Below are 24,515 nucleotides of genomic sequence, written 5' to 3'. Positions count from 1 at the left end.
CCGTTTGCCCACAAACCTTTTTAACGTGCATGGGATAGCTAATAGTGTAAATTGAAATCAATCGCGTGGGTTCCAGGAGCACGTGATCGAGATAAAGGAAAACGAATAAGTTCGCCGTTGTTTGGTAAGCGATACTGTATGTGTGTGTGCTACACGTATATATGCAATTATTTATATTCAGCTATAGTCTATATGGTATTATGGTGTATGTGAAGTTGGGTTGAGGCTGTGCAAATGTATTATTTATGATTAGCATAGCTTCTTGCAGGTCCCTAATGGGTAGTGAAAAAATAAAGGGGATGGGTAAAACTTGAAGCAGGAGAGTCGGATAGGTGAGCAAAATAGAGATGGGGAGTGGGAAATCACGCGAGTTCAATTCACTTGCATGCAAGAGGAGCTGGTTCTAGAGCGCGAGAATTTTAAGTTGGATTTTAGATCAAAACTTCTTGGCAACTTTTTGATCCTTCCATTAAAACTATCGAGATATTGTAATAGAGCAATCACTGAATTTATTTTATTTATTAAAAATAAATAAATGAATGGATATCAAACAGTAGTCTTTGTCTGACACAAGACAAAGTCTCAGAACAGCGTTGAAACCGGGCCCGGGCCACATTTTGTCTGGCCATCCGCTTTATGTACAGATTAGGCCACTCCAAATAAATTCTGTTTCCTGTCCTGGACTCAGGCATATTTGCATGCGGGTGGGTGGTCCATTTCCATTATTTCATTATATGATTGGCAGCTTTTCAAGCCATTATTTGCCTGGCATAACCATAAAAAGCTATACAAAAGCATGTTGTACCTTCCTATTAAGTTACCGAGTGTGGCGCTTGGCTGGTATACTAGCCACTTCTTGCATGCTACAAGTGAATTGAACTCACATGATGTGATTTCCCACTCCCCATCCTGGTTTTGAACATTTGGGTGATTACTTAATTAATTACATGCAGTGGAACCTCAGTTATCCAGACCCCACTTATCTGGATTCTCGGTTAACCAAACTACGGAAAAGACTGTTCTATTAGGGTAGTTGAAAATACAGGTATTTTAAAAAAAATTTATTAATGCTATTCTAAGGTTGTTTATACACAGTTTCAGGGATACAAACTTTTCAGACTTATGGACCACCCCTGGTCCCAAGGGGTTCGGATAACTGAGGTTCCACTGTACTGTGTACAGCTGTTATAACACGAAAAGAAAGAAATGCTGATTATGCACACTTAAATTTTTAGGTTAGTTATTGTTAGTACTAGGGTGGTGAAGTTTTCTGGTGAGATAGCTGTAATTGTCTCAATGGGTAACACATTCCTGTCAGTTATTGCTTGGATAAAGCTTCTAGTATATGCTAGAGTGGTTTTGTACTTGATCAGAAAAACGTAGAGGTTGGTTGATGGATACATGCAATAGTGGTGGTAGGTAGTATAGAGGTTTTACCTACCTATCCTCCATTCCTGGTTTTACTCACACCCATAATTAAACACTGCCTTGACTGGGGCAGGCTGCAGGAACATCTAAATCTCCCATTATTCTCCTTGAATGTTTACTTTCTTTCCACACATCTTTATGAAAAATGTAGAAGGAGAATGCATTGACAATAACCTGAAGAACTACTGTAATAAATTAAACTCTACAGAAAAGACAGCCAAGAAAGAGCTAGACCAACTTGGAAGGGGGAGGGAGAATTTAAAAACAGTAGATATGTCATACTCAGCAATTACAAGGTCAGGAAAAGCAGAGTGTCCAGAGTTTGATTTAGGGCCGCAGATACACATGATGGATGACTGCAGAAGTGAAAAGCTTTAACAACACTCAATCAACCCATGTAAGAGGTGTTCCATCAGGTGGACAAGAGATTGAAGAGATACTTTAAGACAACAATTGCAGTCTTTCTCATACCACCAGGTATCAACAACACCAAAGTGTGAAACAACCATCCCAAACTTTCTATATATATGGCTTCTCCAGTTCATGCTTGTGATAAGCTGACTTATTGGAGGGATTTAAAGTCACAAACATCAAGTAAGCGATGATGAGTACTCTCAAAACTCTGTAGCACGTAGCTACAGTATGTATAGATGAGCAACGTCATCTTCACAGACAGCAGTCTTGAATCCTATAGTAGTAAGTAATTGGAGATGTGGGTCATCCTTTACATCATAGCAAACTTCAGATGTACATAAGAGATGCAGTAAAGTCACAAGTATTGTTGTGTCAGATGATTGGGAAAAGGTATATAGCTAATACGCAAAGTCAAAAATCACTGCCATGAGTACAATGAGATAATTGGTGTCCAATCATACTGTAAACATAGGAACATTATATGAATGCATCTCTGTGAAATGCAAACCCATGTGGGAAAAGACTGAAAAGAGGTAAGTCAGGAAGAAGAACCTCCTTTTTGCAGGCAGTCAATAGCATGTTGGAGATCAGATGGACATTAGTGACAAAAGTAATTGCATAACTGATTTATATTGTGTTGTGTACTGCCAGCCATGTGTCTGGATAACTGGTGGAATTTGTAATCTCACAAACATTAGAAAATACCAAGGTCTCTAAGATGGGAGGAAGAGCAAACAGTAATCGTTCAACATCACTGAGGAACTAAACGTGGCAAAGAAATTAATGAAGAATGGTTAAAGGGAGGAAAGAGCAATTCCAGGGGTAGTGTGAAGAAAAAATTCTAACATAATGTAAATCCATGAGTCCCTCTAAGTACCTAAACTATAGTTGTGACTAGAGTTGTACCGATAATCGGATCGGTAATTGGTAGAAGCCAATAATTAGCTGTTTTTACCATAATCGGAAATCGCTGTGACCAAATTTTTGATAATTGTCAATCTACACACACACCAGCAAACTTCACTTTTCACAATGCATGGATAGCCACGCCAGTACTATACATATTTGCACCACAGCCATGCCTCTGATTTGATCAGGTTGCTTTTCACGAGTGGATTTCTAGAGATATATACCAGCCTCTGGCACTTTGTAATGCCACTGTCTAGCCAGCTGAAACACAAGACTAGAGACATGAACAGCCTTGGAAAGTTGCCCAGATATTTTCTATGTGTATTTCTTCAGTGGCACAGGTAGTCGTGAGAGCCCAATATTAAGGTTGAAGACACCATATGACCCACTCGGCAATTTTCCATTCAGATACCGTTGTGAAAAAGGTGTTCAAAGTTATGGTTATATCAATAGCTAGCTTGCTATGAATTGAAGTGAAATAAACACTATGGTTGGCTGCATTCATGGTGAAAATCTCTAACTTGTAGCTTTTGACCTCACAAGTTATACTGGATTGAAATGTTTAAAATCACATGTTGATGTGTGTAGATAAACGATTTTCCCTAATTAGGTCACAATTATTGTTATTCTGCAATGTATAACTAATTAAATATGTAGCTATAGGAAAACCAAGGACTCAATGAGGGTGTCACAATGAGGAAATTCAATGTAAGTAGTACAAATCACCCACCAAAACTGTACACATTTTGCTGCAATCTCTGAATACAGTTCCTTTTCTGTCAGAGTAGCTATCTCATTCTTGCACAGCTTGTTGTTGGTAGGACACTGTCACTACGGTCCTTTGGTAGAGCCCGAGCCCAACATGTAGATATGCCATGCACTGAGTTGAACTAGTAACTAGCTAACTATGGTCTGGTCAGGACCATTTTAGATGGCTAAATGTGGTTTGGAAGGCCAAAATGGTCTGGTCGAACCGTTTTTCCAGTATTAATTGTTCCATGACAACAAATCATCCAGATTTCAGCATGTCAGATTTTCTTAAAGTATTATAATTAATACTTTTGTGCCTTTGTTTATTATTTCACATTATGTGCACCCACCGTTGTTGCCCTCCAACCTATCCAAGAGCTTGTAGATTTCCAACCTTAATATAAAAAGTGTGCAGATAAGAAATTTCAACACTAACTAAAATTGTGAAAAAGCTCTCATACATGCAGTGGTGAATATATGTTGCAAATATTGTGTTCCCTGTCCATACATTTAGTTGACAAGCTTTTGTACGTCTGATCACATAGCTCATTGGTAGAGGCTTACTGACAGACCATGGGAAGCAGGAGTGGTGGAACAGCCAAATTCTTCCTTTCAAGTGTATCCATGTAAAAACAGCCAAGCTGTATAAAAGGGTGCAGCCTTCAAAAAGTGGTGAAAAAAAAGTTGTGAAATGATGGCGATTATGAAATGGCTGTAATGATGTTGATGATAATAAATTTTAATATTTAATAATGGCATTGTGCATTAAAATTTATTATCATTAACATAATTGCATGGCCATTGCCTTATACACTAACCATGGTTGCAATTGACTTATAGTCAAAAGTTTGGAGAATTTTGGCACAAATCTTAGTATGAAAGTGAAATCCAAGTAGAGTCTAATGCAAAGTGACCACACCATACATAGCTTCTGGCCAACAACTACAGTGGCATTATGGAGCTAGACTTGCATAGAAATGAGAGTGTATTTTTTCTGCAGTATAAACTTGTATTAACCTTGTCTCATTGTTATTGGTTTTGATAGCCTTACAAAAGGCATAAGCATGCATGAAATGTATGTAATTTATGTCATTGTACCTATATGGTAACTGCATATACCACATGTGGGCTAACTTGGTGATTTGTCTCCTGCAGAACCCATAAGAGCTGACATGGAATTAAACATTTTTGTGATAGTTTTAACATGTTGGACTGCTCTTTCAAGTGAGTATATTAATATGACAATCAAATATGGTACTCCTTAAGTTCTAACTGCACATGTGTAAAATAACAATGCGTGGGGTTCACATAACTTACTTAACCCTATATGTAGTGGCTTCACTTTAGTAGTAAAGTGCTAAGACTACAGAGAGAAAATAACTTTATAGCTCACCTACCCCTCACTGTCTTTGCCCGTATATGAGGTGTACACCAGCTCAATTATTGTGAACATAAATATTGCACATAATTCAAGAGATCATGTGATACAACAATAGTAATAAAATTTTACTATTACATTAACATAATATGTAATGTGCAGACTGTGAGGATTAACTTACCCTGATTTAACATAATAAAGGCGTGTCTGGCCCCAAGCAATGTCAAAGTGTGGAAATATAAATAAAGATCATTAGGATGAAGTAGTTAGTAAGTTACCCTTCCAGTACAAGTTTTAGTGAAAAATCTCTATTAATAATGATGGTGAATCCTGTATACCCATACAGTGATAGCTAGCTAATACCCAGATAATTTTTTTGTGAAAAAAATTTCATATGCATAGCTGCTGTAACAATAAGATGTACATCTGCTACCAGTATATTTGAAACCAGACTTTCAGTCACATGCCAAGATAGCACAGATGCCCATAAACTTGCACTATCATTGTGTCTACCACATGCCAGGAATGGTTCTATGGGGTTTTACTGGTTCCCGGGAAACCAGTCAGCTTTTTAAACAAAAGATCGATATACTCTAATAGAACAGTTGATAGAATCTGAAGCCGAAATTCTTGGTCTAGGGCTCAGTTAATGACTAAATAGATCACTTGTTGTATAATTTACAATTATATATAACTAGCTTTGATTTATCATGAAATTACTCATTTCTTCCCTGCACCTTCAAGATTATAAACGCTTTGACCTGCATAAGTGAGACAGCTGCTTTTCTGTTTTTGAAATGGAAACCAGTCAACAAATCTTCTAGAACCGCCCCTGCCTTATGTGTATTTCTATCCAATACAGATGCACAACAAAAACACCAATGCACCAATGTAGGATAATTGCAATATTATCAGTGTATCTTCAAAGTTGCCCTAAATTGTTATATCACTGTCTGGCTCATACTTTGGAGGGATTCAATTCCTTAACTAGCTGTAAAAACTGCTAATTTTTTAGCATGTTTGTCCTTATCTAAAATACAACATGTACTAATGAATATTTAGTTTCCGTTTTGAGCCTTACCCAATAAAGCAAACATTCCCAAACTGTTTGCCATGTTGTTCGAATTTTTGAAGTGTTAATTACTAAATATTAAGTCAGATTGTTGTCTCAGGTGGACAGAGCTGCATAGAAAATCCTAATGTTAATCAGCAAGGAAACACTACATTAGGCAAGGGTAGACAAGTGATTGTTCCCCAGGCTGTATTTAATTGCAGTGGAAGAGTTACCAGAATTGCAGCCAGTTTAGCAAATACCAATTCCACTTATGATTTACCAATAATTCAAATATGGCGTCCTTCATCGTCTGGCTCAGGTGTGTACAACAAAATTATTCAAGTAAAACTTACAGATGTTATTCTTATGAAAAGCAACTATTGTATTGCTAGTATTACAATTTCTGATATCAGTGAAACAGAGTTTCAGTTAGGAGATGTGATAGGATATTATCAACCATCTGATTCAATATGGAACATTCAGACTGATGAATACACTTCCTACACTACCGATGGTGTTAATAACTCTATTACTGCAATAAACATAAGTGATCTAGCTGAGACGAATCGACAACAGCCTTTAATTCAGGTGCTATTTGGTAAGAATTATTTTTTATCATAACTACATTTTGCACAATTGCCATAGTACTGTATGTGTGCATCCTTGTGTTTGAGTGTGTGTGTGTGCGTGCATGTGTGTGTGCGTGCATGTGTGCGTGCGTGTGTGCGTGCATGTGTGCGTGTGTGTGTGCGTGCGTGCATGTGTGTAAGAGAGAGACAGCATAACCAAGTGGCTAGAGCATCACCCTGGGAATCAAAAGGTTCCAGGTTCAATTCCTAGTTATGCCACTTTTTGGTGTTGTTGTTTCCTTGAGCAAGAAAGATTACTCACATTACTCCATTCTACCCAGCTGTTAAAATCGGGTCTTGGTGGCCTGGTGCCAAATGATAACCCACCCAGTTATAACATCAATGGGTACCTGAGACATGTTACAGCCTTTTGTGGGTTACCAAGGAGGATTTGCCTGCACTGACTTTTAGCACCTGAGTAGTGCACAGGTGTCTGCAACGTAGCCAAAATTTGTAAACATTGCATATGAGATTCAGAATCTTTACAGATTCAGGGATTCAACCATTAAAGATTCAGTGGACGCCACCAAACTAATGTATAGTATCCTGAAGAATCCAAAGTTTTACCAGACTTTGACTAAGATTCGCAAAGATTCAGTGGGTAAAAGCTGTACAAGATTCAGCTGCATTGTGGACCCCTCGGTCCCAGTGCTGGTCCACTGGGTATTCGTGACCATGTCAGCAGCAGCCAAAGGCTTGTGTGTGTGTGTGTGTGTGTGTGTGTGTGTGTGTGTGTGTGTGTGTGTGTGTGTGTGTGTGTGTGTGTGTGTGTGTGTGTGTGTTGTCAAGACCAATCTGCTTGCTGCTGGTTGTAGTCTTGAGGAGGGTGACTTGGCTCCATTGTACATCCATGGTCAGTTGGTGGAGCAGGTACAATCTAATAATATTAAGTATTCAGGTTCCTTTGTGGAGACATCTGGAAGTGTGTTGTCAGAAGATTGGAAGGGCCTCTCAGGTCTTTAAGGCTTTGCATAGTTTTGTGTTTGGTGATAGGAGTCTTTCATTGTCTACCAAGAGGATGGTGTACTCTTCTATGGTATTGGGGGAATTGTTGTATGGGGCTGAGTCTTGGGCCATTACGGAACGAATCATTAGGAAGATTGAGTCCATTAGGAAGATTGAGTCATTCCAAAATTGGTGTATGCATTGTATACTGGGTGTTAGTTGAGCTGAGCAGAGAATTACACACATTACAAATACCCAAATAAGAACTATGTTTGGAATGGAGACATCTTTGTTATCTATTAGAGGTTTGCCTTGGCCATACAACAAGAATGGATGATGTTAGGATCCCTAACAGACTGTTGTTTGGGTGGTTGTCGCAGCCTCGGCCTGCACATGAGCCAAGCTCCGGTCCATTGGAGGGACAAGGTGAGGCAGGATCTGAAGAGATTCAGTATTGCTGAGGCTGATTGGTACTGCCTTGCCAAAGATGGAAACATGTGGATTGATGTGTGCCAGGAAGGTCTGAAGTAGATGCAAAACATTGCTCTTTCTGTATAGTTTATTTGTGAAACTTTCCACTGTGAATTTGACATCGCCAGACACAATTGTCAAACAACATGTCAAGAGATAGCCATGGTTTGGTCCACTACCAATAGTAGGAAGTATCATCCAGTGGATGGCTTCACTTCAATGGTGTTTGTGTGTATATGTGTGTGTGTGTGTGTGTGTGTGTGTGTGTGTGTGTGTGTGTGTGTGTGTGTGTGTGTGTGTGTGTGTGCGGCAGCATAGCCAAGTGGCTAGAGCATCAGCCTGGTAGTCGAAAGGTTCCTGGTTCAATGCTTGGTTACGCCAATTTGGTGTTGTTGTTTTCTCAAGCAAGAAACTTTACTCACATTGCTCCAGTCTACCTACCTGTTTAAATGGAGACCTGGTGGTCTGGTGCCAACTGGAGAAGCAGCCCACCCATCTGTAACATCAATTGGGTACCTGATGAAACCAAAGCCAAATAATAATGTGCAAAATATCGATAGTGTGATAATCGTATCGCAGTGGTTCATTATCGTGATATGATAATAGCTTGTGATTATCATGAGCACTGGCATTAGACAATCTTACCTTGCCAGAATTACTCGAACAATTAAAGCATTCATTTGTTTATTCAAATATGTTGTTTTCTGAGATTGAACTTTGCTGCATTTTGCATGACATATATACATTCGGGTATACAGGATGTGCCTTTACCCGTATTCATAGAAAATTAGTAAAATTTGTGCTACATTATGCATCTTATCATTGGATTTACTATCGTGATAACTATCATATCATGATGCAATTATCGTGATAACTATCATATCATGATGTAATTATCATGATTGATCAATATAGTTGCAAACTTATTATCACACATCACTAAAGCCAAAAGTAGTGAACATGCAATATTTATAGCAATGGCAACAAAATTGACAGAAACAACACTTATCTACCTGTATTTCACTCAGAACAGCTTCATGTCAACTTTGTCCGTGTTAAGCGCCCCTATAAATAAATACCACTATTGGCTTTGTTTCTCTTGTAGTTACTTTGTAAACATTCCTTACAATTTATCTCCAAAATAGCATCTTAATGTGCATTTTCAAATTTTCCTTTTCCCAGACTGAGCCTTACCACCTTCACTTTTATTGTGATGCCCCTGCATACACACCTGAATAAACTGAAGCTAATGAGTGTACAGTGTGAAGTATGGCACATCGTGGAGAGGAATTTAGTATGTACAGAGAAATACACAGGCAACTAACTTGGAAAGCAAACATTACCAGAATATTGAAGCTGCCTTGGACAAATCCAATTCCAGTTCCCACATGCGCTGTACTCTGGATTGTCATGAATATTATCCTGTCTTCATTTGAAATTTCATCAAAGTCCTCATCCCCTACCTGTACAATTTTACTAGCAAAACTGACATGTCTAGATGGAGTTTTGCCATTGCAATTCCATCGGACCACCCACCTTAAACTAATAACATGTTAAACCTGGGAAATCAACAGCTGTCAGATTTACAAGAAGAAACAAAGGTATGCAAGTTACTTTACGGGCTCATTTTCACAGTCTACAACACAGTTTGACACTCATTATGCTTTTGATATTACATTTAACCATCACTTTTACCTAATTCACTTTGGTATATACACACTACCCTCCAAGCCCAATGCATCGTGTGTATATATTTATCAGGCAAAGCTCTTGTGCATGCCTACATTATGATTTTATAAATATAGTGGAGATTCAATTACCTGGATGTCAATTAACTGAATGACTGTTCTATTGAAGTATTTGTTTACATGCTTGTACTCTATTATAAGCATAATTGTACAAACTCTGTTTATAAATGAATGACTATTTTGATTTTATGTACTTTTCAGTTACCATGAATATTTCAACGGAAAAGGTTTTGCTGATTTCAAGGTTTTAAAAGAAACAGCAACCATTTTGTCCTTAGATCAGCATGTGTTATGTATGAGTTTGCTTGCAAATTCACAAATGTTTTATTGCTACCATTCCTAGGGACCTGCCAATTATGCTGGCATAATTTTGAGCACAATAGGTGCCTGAAAGCATTGAGCATGATGCTAGCATAATAGGTAGAATAATTGTGCCATATCACAAATCCTTGCTTGTGTAAAGTATTAAGAGACCTGCACAATGTTACTAAAGAAAACTTATGAATTCTATCATGTCAGTGCTGCTGTGTTTCATCAATAATTTAGACATCCAATGTGATAACCTATCAACACCATCCAAAGGACAGATAACATCATGTAGTTCTGGTAGAGTAGGAGTGGGTTATGAGGGAGACACTTGTAATTTCACATGTAACAATGGTTATGAACTAACTGGTAGTGATGCTAGGACCTGTCAGCGTGATGGAAGTTGGAGTGGTAATAATGGTACATGTAACCCAGGTATTGTATATAATATTTTATTTGTATGTACGTAACTAATAATACTTTTTTTGTACAGAAGTTGTAATCATATGTCCAGAGCTAAATGATATTCCAAATGGAGACTTGAAATGCTTAATAGAAGGAACTCATAAATATTTTGTCGGAGACAATTGTACTTACATATGTGACCCTGGATATGAGCTAATTGGTAGTGACACTAGGACCTGTCAGAGTAATGGGAGCTGGAGTGGTAGTGATGATATGTGTAGAAGAGGTATATATCGAACTTTGCATAATGACTGTGCAGTACGATAAGGTCATGTGTTCTGACTGGTGTTTTGCTGTTTGTTCACTTATTATCTACCCAAAAACAAACCAGATTTAAATAATAATTTGTAAGGCTAGCTTTTATTAGAGCTCTAGTTTTTATAGATTGACAACATCATATCTCCACACCTTAGGCTGTGCCCATAATTTCGGCTAGCAAAAAACATCAAGCAGCATAGTAGGACAGTTTTCAGCAATGTGTGCACCAAAACTACAGCAAAGCATGAACATTCTACACATTATTACTGCATTTCTTATCAAGAAAATGTGCAATGTTATTATATTGTTTCTTGGCTGATTATTTACACTTTGTAGAAATAAGATTGAGATACTCTAATAGAGCAGTCACTTATTCTAATAGAGCAGTCAGGAAAGGTTGATATTACACTCTAATAATAAACTAGAACATAATCTTGATTTTGAAAACATAATTTTGAGTGGGTTTTTGAGCATTGCTCAAAAGCATAATAGGCTATTTTCAAGGCATTATTGGCTAAGCCTCCACACCTTAAAAATGAGGATTGCAAAGTATCCATGCACAATGTATACTATGGACATCCAATCCAGTTTCAAGCCTGACCAAGATCTCATATTTTCTAATAGTATTTTTAATTCATGTAGCTACCGGAGAAGATTCTAGTTCTACTTTTTCTACTGAAATTGTTGCTGGAGCTGCAATAGTATTTGTGTTGCTGCTAATTATTATATTTTGTGCCATGGGATGTTGTGTCATATGGGTACGAAGAAAGAAGACATACCCTATATCATCTGTCTACTATTCTAATGTAAAATCAATTAATAACTTAGAAGGTTTGTGTAAATTAGTTTGGTTCAAAATACCACACACTTGTGTCTTGTTCATTAGGCCATGGTGAAACATTTGTCCAAGAAGAATCAAGTAGATTAACTGCAGTTTACTGTACCATCAGAGCCAATGCTACATATGAAAACCCTAAGGTATATAAAGTGTATAAATTGAATGGTGTATCTATAAGCATGACATGGCTTTAAAGGTTGAAAACATACACTATCCTGAATTATCATACAGTATGATAGTACTGTATAGTAGGGACCACAAAGGAGTAGGCGTGTCCCACAAAGTAACATCACCCAAAAACCAGCCTCAATTTTCCCTGATGATGATGAAGCAGTATTGGTTAGGTTAAACTAAGCCCAAACAAGCTTTCAGATCGAGCAGAAACGCTTTCAACAAGTTGCTACAGAATTTTTAAAAATTGAATTTTTACTACTGACTAAGTAACTGACTGATGCCTTCAGACAAGCATAACTCGATAAAGGCTAAGGCTACGGGCTTGATTTTTTTCACTGTTCGACATTGCTTCGGCCCGAGAGGTGCCTTTTGGCATACCGCAGTACATACAATGCATTCTGCATGGACTTACCAGTGTCCTCCTTTGTGTCCCATTCATCTTTGCTGACAGTGAAAAGTGTCGATTTGGTGGTAGCATGTGATGGTTTCCCTTCGTAATGGAAATTATTGCTCATAGTGGCTATTTTGATAGCAGAGGTACTTTTCGAACAGTTCTTGATCTGAAATGCTGTGTAACGAGTTTAACATAGCTGACAACAAAGCGTAATGGATACTTCACTTTTCAGACGATAATTGGTGTATGTGGTGCCATTTCAGATGTGGTATGCGTGGATTCACCAGTAGGCTTGCGCCAATTATGCCAGCATAATTTCGAGCATAATAGTCTAGCATAATAGGACGATTTTCAAGAATTTTAATTAAAACTTGAAATGTGTGCACCAAAAATACTGCACAACATGAACACACTGCATATTATTATTGCATTTCATATTAAAAACCTTGCATTGTTATCATTTTTACTATTTCTTGACTGATTATTCACACTTTATGGAAATAAGATTGAGATACTCTAATAGAGCAGTCACTTACTCTAATACAGCAGTCAGGAAATGCAGATATACTCTAATAAAACAGTCAGTTCTCAAGTGATTTTGAGAGCATAATTTCGAGGCTGGATTTTTGAGTACTGCTCAAAAGCATAATGGGCAATTTTCAAAGCATAATTGGCTCAAACCTATTCACTAGTCTAATAATTATTTACAAAAAGTTAACAAACAAGTACACAGAAAAATTTGGAATTTTCAACTAGAGTAAGGACCATAGCATATCGATAAAAAGTACTGAAACAATGCACGATATTAAATCACAGTAAAACAATAAGTATTATATCCCTACTGTGCTCAAGATACCATAATGGAAATGCACAGTAGGGATATAACACTTATTGTTTTACCGTAATTTAATATCATGCATTACTCTAGCTTGTTTCAGTACTTTTTATCGATATGCTATGGTCCCTGCTCTAGTTCAAAGTTCCAAATTTTTCTATGTACTTGTTAAATTTGACAATTAGTAATAAATAAAGTCCATTCCCAGTGTGACCCAAAATTCCTGGCATCAGCATATGGGTATGTAGTAGTTAAGTTAGTTAGTTAGTCAGTCAGTCAGTCAGTCAGTCAGTCAGTCAGTCAGTCAGTCAGTCAGTCAGTCAGTCAGTCAGTCAGTCAGTCAGTCAGTCAGTCAGTCAGTCAGTCAGTCAGTCAGTCTGGTCTTTCATACAAACAGCTAATCAGTCATAATTCTGTCAATAATTTTATTGAATGTGCATGAAAGTGTTTGCCTTTTATTAGCTTCTTTACAAGTACCGAACTCCAGCCCCAACAGACGGTATGCTTCAGCTTTTTAAAGTATGCAAAAGGAAGAACAAGAGAAAATGTAGAAAAATCCTCTGTTCACATTATTATTATTAGAGCTTTACAGTGGCCAGCACTGAAGGTCTGACAGCAACATGTGCTGTAGCCTTTGGATTATCTAACCTAACATACATAGAATGTTCTAGAACAATCTAGTACTTCTATTGGTAGATGTATGAAACTACAAACATTTAATTATAAGCAGATTTAAACTATAAAGCAGAAATTAGGTGAGGTGATCAGCCACACTTTTTTTTACCCCGTGGTGACTGCCCTATTAGAGTATCTCGATCTCGCAATTTTACACTTTTTTGATTTTTACTTTATAACTTTGTCGCTGTACTGTAACTCTATTACTATTCAAACTATCAAAAGGCACTGCTATGATATTCAACCTATCTACACACCAATAGATGAATTTCATAAAAGGAATTTTAAACCGTTGCCCCTAGCAACTTGAATTTTACATTATTTTGTAGGTGTAAATGTCAAAAGTAATGTCTCTTTAAGTTTGCTAGGGGCAACTTTTGTTATGAAATTTATCCATTTCCAAGTTATTCCTATACTCGGTTTATCCTGTAGCCGTGACAGAAGTTTGATCTTGTCACATGAATAAATGCTCATAACTCCTTGGATATTCCTCAGATTCATAGCAAACTTGGTACGTGAATCCACCTTTACATGCTCTTCATTTGTGCCAAAGAGCGAGGCAATCGAGTTACACATTTGCATTTTATAGCAATATTTGCAAAGTGCGCAAAAATAAGTTGAAGCTCCCGTAGCCCCATACGGCATAAGAAGAAAAAAACAAAGAAATTAAAACGAAACTTTGAACGCCCATATCTCGCAAATGGCTGTTGTGAAGTTAATCAAATTTGCTGTGTAGCCTACCCTACCTGGCGGACAGCTATAATGCAAAAATGGTGTGCTTTTGCATTTTATACCAATTTTTGCAAAGTTGTGTGAAAATAAATCAAAGCCCTCATAGCCCCCATACAGCATAAGAAGAAAAAAACGAAGAAATTAAAATGAAAGTTTGAATGTCAATATCTCTCAAATGGCTGTTGTGAATACAATCAAATGCTTACCCTACCTGGAAGACAGCTATAATGCAAAAATGGTATGCTTTGGAGAAGGGGCCATAGAGCTATGCACGAGTGAAAAAGCTGTTTTCTTTATTCCTGTCAATATGCTCACGGTGTGGTGTGCCGGCTTTGTTGGCTGCACAACACGCTATCGTGTGTCTCGATATACCCATGAAATTTTAAACATTAGACCCTCTGAAATTTTATGTGAGACTGATTTCATTAGTTTATTAGAATATTTATTATTTAATAAGTTACATACATGAGTAGGTAATTTAATTACAGTTGAATCCCTTTTTAACTGCTGTGACATTTGATAATCCTAATTACTGTTATATTATAAAGGACTACACTGTTTCTGATTATTTAAAACCTCATGACTATGTCACTATGGAAGAAGCCTTGATCAGCACGGAAGGAGTATATGAGAGTCCTGTACAACTTGATGCTGCAATGGAAGATGAACAAATGATATATGATACACCATGTGATGATGATGAAGATTATGGTCCCATATATACTGAGCCACCAAATGATCTTGAGAAAATATATGAAATTACTGATGGGAAAAGGCTTCGTAAGTTGTTTCACTGGAATATCAAGTAAAGATATTGCACAACTTATAATCTGCACAATTAAGAGTGATTGTTTCCATTAGAACTATTAAGAGTCTAGGCTCTGGAGAGTTTGGAGTTGTCACCAAAGGTGTATTAAGCAGCATTGATGGTGCTTCTGAAGTGGCAATAAAAGCTCTGAATACAAATGCTAAAGATAGGGACAAACTACGCTTTCTCCAGGAAGCTGCCATAATGTGCCAATTTGATCATGAGAATGTGATCAAGCTTTATGGTGTAGTGACAGATGTTCCTGAAATGATTGTGTTGGAATATATGTCTCGTGGAGATCTGAGAAATTTTTTGCATATATTGCGACCACCGTAAGTAAACATAATTTTGTAGCCACTCTACTTTATGTATCTCATATATAGGAGCTATGATGGAACAGTGCATCCAAAGTTACCACTATTGTTGCTAAAATTCTGCCAGGAAATTGCAGCAGGAATGGCCTACCTTTCTGGTAAACAGTTTGTGCACAGAGATCTGGCAGCAAGAAATGTTCTTATTTCTGAGAAATACATATGTAAGGTAACAAAACAATACAATAAAATACTAAGAGCATGCAGTCAAAACAAAACTTCCATTCTTTTGTTCAAAGCAAAATCTGTTCCTTCACTATAATAATAAATACGCTATTAATTTCTGACTTTTGGAATTAAGTTGTCTGCTTTGAAAAGTTTTTTGTTTGGACCATGTCATTATGCCAGGAACAGCTGATGATCATGTCCTCCAGTATGCATGTATACTTCTTTCCACTACTATACAAAGGAATAATACCTTAACATAAGACTCTGGGTATTAGGTTATAATTTTTGGAGGAATTTTGTCAAATTCATTATGCTTGTCAAGTGCATGCGCTTATAAATTGTTAAACACTCCCTAGCAAAACACTGAGTGTACTGTGGTGCTTCTGGTTTGTTCTAACAGTCTTCTGCTTTCAAGTTACTTAGCACAAACTTGCAGCAGCAATTTCAACTACATGCTTAACAAACAGGTCTCTAGCACAAGTTTATCATGTGCACTTATCAGGTAAGTAGTGCTTGTGTGCCTAACAACCAGCATCTATGGTGAAACCTTTTGTGATTCCTAGCTGTACTTGATATAGTTGATATATTATCTATAGACTTATGTATGTAGTATCACAATATGTGACCTCTAGATTGCTGATTTTGGAATGTCTCGTGATCTACTTGATGATAATTACTATATCACATCAGGTGGGAAGATACCGGTAAAATGGACAGCTCCTGAGGTATACTTCATTCCAGTAATGTCAGTAATTTGAAATACTATTCATATTCAGGCAACACATTACAAAAAGTACTCCATTCAAAGTGATGTGTGGAGTTTTGGATGTGTACTATATGAAATATGGAGTTTGGGATATAAACCATTTGACGAGATATCAAACATTGAGGTACAGTCTATGTGTATATGTTTGTATCAAGACTCATGGTAGTGAGTTGTGTGGCCTAGAAAGTAAGCCTCAAATGAATAAGTGCAAGGCACTAATGTGAATTATTTACATGTAATTATGGTTTTACAATTCTCACCACAATTCTCTGGATGTTTACCATTTTAAACACCTCAGCTCAGCAAGCTGTCAACTCAGTACCACTGAAAAATCCATACTATGTAAGTCACTCGCCTACTATGAAGTGAATCAGTGCTAAGGAAGATTTTCTGTAGCATCCACCCAGCTGGTTAGCCATTGTTTTCCACTTCTCAGAATTTTTAATTATGAAGCCACACAATTATGCTTGCTACTTTTGCCTCTGTCTGACATACTACTATGATAATTGTTTTGTTTATTCTATTATGGCTTCACAACACAACTGCAGGTTCGATGGATTTTTTTCTCATTTCAAACATACTTAATAACGTCTTTAAACAGGCTGAAGGACCAGGTGTGTATCTATCAATACATCACATACAATTCTTTAAGAAATTGAAACACTTAATCCCACCCACCAAGGTAGTGTGCCGATAAGTTTAGCCATCCAATTTACGCTAGGATTATTATTATTTTATTTATAGTTTTATTACCGTAGATTCCCTAAATATTCGGCAGAAATAAATTAATTCCATTCGTGTCTGGCTGAACAATTAGGAAAAAAATGTACCAGCCTGATGTTATTGTCGAATTTTTAGGGATTTATCCCTAATACAGTCTGCACGCTTCATGGCTGTGTTATTTGCAATCTGCTTACTGGTTACTTTCTGGATTTATTTTTACAGGGACCAACAGGAACGCCTTGTGGCGGAACTGACCGCAACACTCACTTCGCTGCAGCACTATATACCGTGATTACCTACATTATCCAGGAGAGATGATCAATGTCATTACTGCATCGCTTTTGTATACAGTCACTCAACACTAATAATAATAGAAACCACAATCAATACTATGAAACTAGCTATCTCGTAATAATTAATTAAACCTGAGTTGCTAGCTCCCAGTTGCTGCATGAAGTGTTCCATGACTTAATAGAGCATTATATCTGAGGATGTATTATGTTTGTGGGCTCCAGGAGAGATGTTATTCTGTGAACAGAAATGAAGATCGTTTTGTGGTAGCAGGCCATGATGTCACACGATGATATCGTTGGGCACGTTCGTTCCGTGAATAATTTCACACTTTGTGCTCAGGCAGTTCATCCAGCATCAAGGTATCATAATATGTGAGGTCACTGGGAATCCTCAGTACTAAAGAAACCTTCGTCAATTAGTACTCCAAGTGCCGAAAAATTAGTGCACTTATAATAGAAATTTTCTTTTCACTTGCCGAAATTTAGAGCACATTGCGTTCAAAGCACGGGGAGTGCCGAATATTTAGAGATGTCGAAATTTTAGGGAATCTACGGTAGTTTTATTTATTTGTGGAGTTGGAGAGTTAAAATCCTACTGTTTTGAACAAGACTATGTGAACATGATTGGCATTGTCATATAAACCACTTTCAAGAGAATATGACGATTGTAATTGTAAATCTTTCTCAACATGGATACTCTAATAGAGCAATCAACCACTCTTAAGGAGCAGTAAACTACTCTAATAAAGCAGTCAGTAACTCTAGGTTCACATGATTTTGTAGTTGCTAAATTTCTATGCAGCAACATTTACACAATGAAAATAGTCTACAGTTATCAGATTTAAATTTTTCTGGGCCTAGACTCCCAAGAATGACATTAATGCCACATCCCACTGATAAAATTGTGGCCATATGCTGCTTTGTTTAGCCTTCAGCCTTGCAACTGTGGTCAAGCAGGCAGGCAGGCAAGTGGATGGGCAGGCAGGTGAGCAGGTGGGCAGGCAGGCAGACAAAATTCGAGTTTGGGTGGCTTTTTTCAAATTCTATATCCAGTCACTTGTAATTTTTGCCTTGTTTTGATGCCGTATTTGATGTTAGATGGAATAATATCATTCTGTAAAGGTAATTATATCTGAAAGGTGATTTTATCACATAAGATGTTTCTAGAATGATTTTTAAAGATGGTATTTTAGATGGCGCGCATCATTTTAGTGGCAATCTCTACATAAACAGTAATACCACACTGTTTGATAACACACACTGTGTAACCAAAGGTAATGGAGAAACTTGACAGAGGGCATAGACTCCCACCTCCACCTGGTTGCTCACGAACCATATACAGAGTGATGATCAAGTGTTGGTATGTGTAGTGTGTGTAGTGTGTTTAAACACAAGTGTAAATGACTTGTGAACAAGTACTAACTTTCTTTTCACCATAACTTTTTGCTAGTATTGCAGCTTTATTATTACTCAAAGTAGAACTACATTATTGAGACCATGAAGAATCAAGGCGGTGACTGGTAATACAGTAGAACCACCAAATACCCATCACAACAATTTGTAACTTTATATATCTAGTCCCAATGGCACTCCCTTTCATCCAACATCTCTAAAGAAAGCTGAGTCAAAAGTTTTATCTCAAAGACTCAAACACTACACCAAGGCTTCAACAAAACTTACACCTATTGAAGAATCACAGGGATAGGGACCCCATCCTCACATTTAAGACCACTACATCACTTAATTCAGGCTCCCATTGATACAGAATAGGTTGTAGCAAACATCAGTTTGTAGCTAAGTATTTTTTTTTTTTGCCAGGAATGATTTTAGATTTGTTTCATATACCACTATAGATCAAGACACACAGTAGTGTGTCATGCGGCCAAGTAACCGGAGCATCACGCCGTGAGTATATATGTGACCAGATTTTACAAAACCGATCCTAATCGCACATCAGGCAAAATCAAACTAACACCACCAGTGGATAGCTACATTATCGTACTACTAGTTTTGACCCTCAGTACTACTCATTAAACTACTCAAGGCTGGTTTTAACAGACATCTTTTCTGGGCGGTGTGGAGTGCTCAAATGGCGGTTTAAGGCCTTGTGAAGGACCTGGCTTGGCAAGAATCAGTGGTTTACTGGTGGACAGCCTTATAATGTTGGCCAGATGTTTTCTCTGTTGATTTTGCTACATATCAGCCACTAAGGAGCCAGCATGGCCCCGTAATCTCGTATCTGGACTCCAATCGTGGTCTGCCTCCATTTTGAGGTCTATATCTTGCCCTCTCTGTCACTCCCCACCCTCTACCCCTTTGTAAGCACTCGTGATACTACTTCGCTCGTCCAACTGCTCAGATTTTCTATCTTATTTGGTGGGAAACTCTATGAGCAGCTACAAGTACTGGAAGTGGTCTGAACGGTAATAGATTGATGTTTCTTTTGTGCAAATTTCATATGCGTGCTTGCCATCCTTGGCAAGTTATGCTGACTTGAATTCTTTAAAACCGTTTATCTTGAAACTTCTAATATGCGATTTGGATCGTTTTTCCAAAATCCAGTCACATATATTGACAGAAAGAAAGAAAACAGCTTTTTCATGCATGCATAGCTTCATGGCCCCTTCTCCAAAGCACACCATTTTTGCATTATAGCTGTCCCCCAGGTGGAGTACACCACACAACAAATTTGATTAAAATTCACAAGAACCATTTGCGAGATATGAGTGTTCAAAGTTTCATTTTAATTTCTTTGTTTTTTTTCTTCTTAAGTTGTAAAGGGGCTATGGGGTCTTTGATTTCTTTTTGCACACTCTACAAACATTGCTATAAAATGCAAACATGTAACTCGATTGCATCAATCTTTGGCACAAATGAAGAACGTATAAAGGTGAAGTGAGTATAAAGGTGAATTCACATACTAAGTTTGCTGTGAATCTAATAAATATCCAAAAATTTATAAGTGCTAATTCACTTTAAAAAAGATGAAACTTTTGTCATGGCTACTGGGTAAACCGAGTATGGGAATAACTTGAAAATTCATGTGTACATAGGCTAATCATCATAGCAGTGCCTTTTGATGGTTAGAAAGGCAACAAACGTTCAGCTACAAAGTTATAAAGCAAAAACTAAACAAGTGTAAAATCACGGGATCAAGATACTCTATAATATAGCAGTTACCACAGGTAAAAAAGGTGCACAAAAATGTTGAAAAAAATTACCAGAGTTTGAACCACGGACCTCCATACCTAACACCTGCATCCTTAACCACTGAACCACTGCTATCTTGGCTGATCACTTCACTTAATTCCTGCTTTATAAATGAAAACTCTACTTTAAATCTGCTTACATTACAAGTTAATTAAAGGTTTATAATTTCATAGATCTTCTAGATCTACCAGTGGAAACTCTAGATTGTTCTAGAACATTCTATGTGTGTTCTATTAGAAGTACTCAAAATGTGCACTCTAATAGAGTATTACAATAATATTGCCAAATATTGTAGTAAAAGCATGCAACAATAGATCTTTACCAATGAAAGGTCAGAACATTCTATGTATGTTCTATTAGAAGTCCTCAAAAATGTGCACTCTATTGGTAGTGTTACCAAATATTGAAAAAAAAACATGCAATACAACACGTTTACAACTTTATCTTTTTTTTATTTACAATAACATCTAAATACCATACAACATAAACATTATAATTAAACACAAAGATGTCTCTGTAACAGTTTCAAAACAGCAGACCATTCCTCTTCAGAGCCTCTCAGTTTGATGTCTAAAGGGGTAGATACCCATATGTCAGTGATCACACCAAGAAAGCTTCTTCTAAATAGATCCAAAGATTTGAATTGAGTTGATGAAGACAGTAATAAAGGATCATCATTTAAACTTCTTAAACAATAGGAGTGTGTCAATTGCTGTCTTCAATAATCATCATTGTGTCTGTATAGATAGATACAAATGTGAGTAAAAACAAATCCCAAAGTCAGCCATAGGCTGGTTTTGGGGCCTTATAGCCTACAAAAAGAAGTGAAATCCACTCAAAAACAGCCAAGCTGTGAAAAAATGGTGCAGCCTTAAGAAGCCTGGGTGAACAAAAATTGTGAAATATCAAAGGTGGTGGCCAAGAAATAGCTTCAATGATGCTAATGCTAACAATGCTGATACAGCCTTTATTAAAATTTATTAGCATTAACATCATTGCAGCCATTTCTTGGCCGCCACCTTTGATTTCACAACTTTTTTCACCCAGGCTTTTTAAGACCGCACCATTTTTTCACAGCTTAGCTGCTTTTGAGTGGATTTCACTCCTTTTTGTAGACTATCATACACTATGGACACTGCATGTATATGCAACTTGTGTCTTTTCTTTTCATGTTGATCCATGGTTTATTCCACTAATGCACTGCTGATAGTGTATACTTCCATCATGAAAAATGAATCCAATATTTGTATGATCTATGTATTATAAAGAAGGTAGTTTGATAGCAGAAAATTTCTCTTGCTATTGTGCATTCCCTGTGTTGAGGTTGCATGACTGCAGGCATAATTCTTGGGAAAGAGGGTATCACTGGTTTCTGAAAACCAGTTAGATTTTATTTATTGAAAAAGAGGAAATATCATCAGATATACTATTAGCCGAAATAATTTTATTACTAGGTTGTTTTACAATGTACAGTGACCATACCTCATAAAGTACTTCTCTTTTGTTGTGAAATCACTCAAAATCATTCCTCGACAGTGCCTATAATGTGAAGTTCCTTTTAAAATACTAATACTTGGAACTATTTTTTAATAGAAAAACATTTCTACAAAGGCCTAGAATGATATTCAACTGTGACGATGTTGTGGGGTGATTTGTACTTGTAACTAACTAACTAGATTATGTAACTAAGTAAATACCATGCCCAAATGTCTTGTGCCAGTCAGGAAGGATTGACCACGGCTATGATTTTGCATGGGTAAAGTATCTGCTCCCCTATTTAGAAGTCGGAAACCAGTCAGCAAATTATCTGGACTGCCCTTCTGTGACTGTTACATGGAATGCAAACCTTGAAACAAATTTTAAAAGCTAATTAACCCTTACAGCCACTAAGGCCGATACATCAGCCATTTTTTTAAAGCACGTAAAATGCATGATTATTACAAGTAACATGTTCTAAACTGCCAAGCTAATCACTGAAAACATTATATCAATAGAAAGTTTATACATTTGGCTACTTAAAAACAAATATAAATAATTGCATATAATAACAATTGCTTGTAATGATGCCATGAACAATGGAGAATCACTCACTGTATTTCCTCATATATAAAATTTGACTCATGTGAACTTTATATGGCATGAATGGAGTATTGAATGACATTTGCCAGAAGTCCATAGGACACACTGTAAAGAAGTTATCAACCATATTCTGATGGTATGCAATAAATTGTCTTTGTGTTTTGAAACAGCTTGTAATCACAGCTAGTTTTGGCCTTATGCTTTAGCCAAGGAGTATAACCCTAGGTACTGTTTTATTCCTTATTACAAATTGCATGGCCTTAGCACTAACTGAACGGCAGTTACAGTGTTAGTTTACAGCTATGCAATATTATTATTATGACCAAAATATCAGCTTATGCATTCTCAGTGCACTTTTGTTAATAATTGTGTGTAGCTTTAAGAGTTAACTTGTGTGGATGGCATGCACTTATACTAATTACCTTTTCATTCAGTGTGGTAGTACGTAGTTTGCTGTGATGAATAAAGCATCAGAAGTGTAAATGTTAGTATACACCACAGCTATGAATTACATTGCCAAACTATGATAATCCCTACTATTAAGTGCTACAATACATTTTATAGTTGTATCACAGCTGGAATAGAATATCTTAGTTAGCTGACACAAGTCCAAGGCGTGAATTGGCTTTGTATTCTATTATAGTGAAAGACTTGTGAGTACTTTGTTGTACATGGCTTTATTAATGGCTTGAATGAACATTTTATAATGATGTAAATGACGAGTTGCTTTTGGTTATTAATACTAGTGACAGTAGAGGAGAGGCCAATGCATTGTTGCATTGTTGCACATTTAGTATAATTGCTTTCTACTACATTTTTAATTTGCAACAAACATTTCTTTTGTATTTAAACACCTTACTGGACTATATGATAGTTATTGCCCATGCAGACAGTAACTACCAGTGAACTCTTTGAAGTGTGGCTTTATTACGATATTATTTTTTAAGGCATCCTGATCCAAGATCAAGACCACAGTTTGGACAGATCACAAAGTTACTAGCTGGTAATGGTAACTACCTGTTGGGTTGGTCTGATGAGGATAAACAAGTTGCTGGTGAAGATGGTATGAAGTTAGGAGCTCCTTTGGAATGTGCAAAGAACTCATATTATGATTTGCAGACCATATATAATCAAAATGTGTCACTGTGATCAGATGATGTTTATAGGCTAATGTCAGTGTTTTGTGATATTCGAGTGTGACTGTTCCTCTTCTAACTGTCCTTAATGTTGACAGCTCATCCAGTATCCAGTCTAGCATTACATATTAATTGGAATGCTGTGTGGGTAAAGGTTTCTTGCTCAAAGTATATCAGCAGCAACAACCCCTGACCCACTCTAGATTACCATTACATCATTGACCATTGCGTTTACTGGATAACACTACCCATGCACAGAACCAACCATTGCTTAGATTTTCTTCCCTTGTACACGTGTTCCATATAATGCAGTTGTTCAGTATAAGTTTGGTTTTCTCAACAATGAGTGAAAAAACATCTTTTTAAAGGTAACTATAAGGTTACCATATATAGGTAGGACAGTATAAAAGTTAAATCATTATGCATACATAGTGATCTTCAACTTGGATGAAAGAAGTATTACATAGTATCCTAAAGGCTTAACAAAGCAATTCAAGCTAAGTGATCACAATATATGTGGACAGATCAAACCTACACTGTAATTGTTGGAAGAGATCA

The 24,515-nt window shown here is 36.9% G+C and overlaps 1 protein-coding gene across 5 annotated transcripts; it reads left to right on the top strand.

The window, feature by feature from the left end:
• The first annotated feature begins 56 nt into the window (after positions 1 to 56).
• Positions 57 to 24,015, top strand: LOC136251276 (uncharacterized). 5 transcript variants are annotated; one of them, XM_066043709.1, is made up of 15 exons: positions 110 to 124; positions 269 to 332; positions 4,657 to 4,725; positions 6,052 to 6,531; positions 10,273 to 10,467; positions 10,526 to 10,723; positions 11,398 to 11,586; positions 11,642 to 11,733; positions 14,952 to 15,208; positions 15,265 to 15,543; positions 15,595 to 15,751; positions 16,383 to 16,475; positions 16,527 to 16,640; positions 18,807 to 18,892; positions 23,769 to 24,015. In XM_066043709.1, exons 3-15 carry the CDS (start codon positions 4,674 to 4,676, stop codon positions 23,968 to 23,970), a joined length of 2,394 nt encoding a protein of 797 aa, XP_065899781.1. In that variant the 5' UTR covers positions 110 to 124; positions 269 to 332; positions 4,657 to 4,673; the 3' UTR covers positions 23,971 to 24,015. The 5 variants fall into 5 exon arrangements, with proteins under 5 accessions (XP_065899780.1, XP_065899781.1, XP_065899779.1 ...); XM_066043708.1 differs by lacking the exon at positions 269 to 332 and having other exon boundaries at positions 57 to 124; XM_066043707.1 differs by lacking the exon at positions 110 to 124 and having other exon boundaries at positions 136 to 332.
• Positions 24,016 to 24,515: the final 500 nt, after the last annotated feature.

The sequence above is a fragment of the Dysidea avara genome, chromosome 3 (assembly GCF_963678975.1).
Source record: "Dysidea avara chromosome 3, odDysAvar1.4, whole genome shotgun sequence".
NCBI classification, from domain to species: domain Eukaryota; kingdom Metazoa; phylum Porifera; class Demospongiae; order Dictyoceratida; family Dysideidae; genus Dysidea; species Dysidea avara.
The sequence above is the reverse complement of the archived record's forward strand: the minus strand, read 5'-3'. Positions and strand labels throughout refer to the sequence as shown.

Excerpts from the sequence above, each read along its gene's own strand:
- LOC136251276 (XM_066043708.1), top strand. The coding sequence starts at position 4,674 with ATGGAATTAAACATTTTTGTGATAGTTTTAACATGTTGGACTGCTCTT. Across the intron at positions 11,587-11,641 it reads ATCAATTAATAACTTAGAAG|GCCATGGTGAAACATTTGTC; the intron begins GTTTGTGTAAAT and ends CTTGTTCATTAG. Across the intron at positions 15,544-15,594 it reads TTGCATATATTGCGACCACC|GAGCTATGATGGAACAGTGC; the intron begins GTAAGTAAACAT and ends TCTCATATATAG.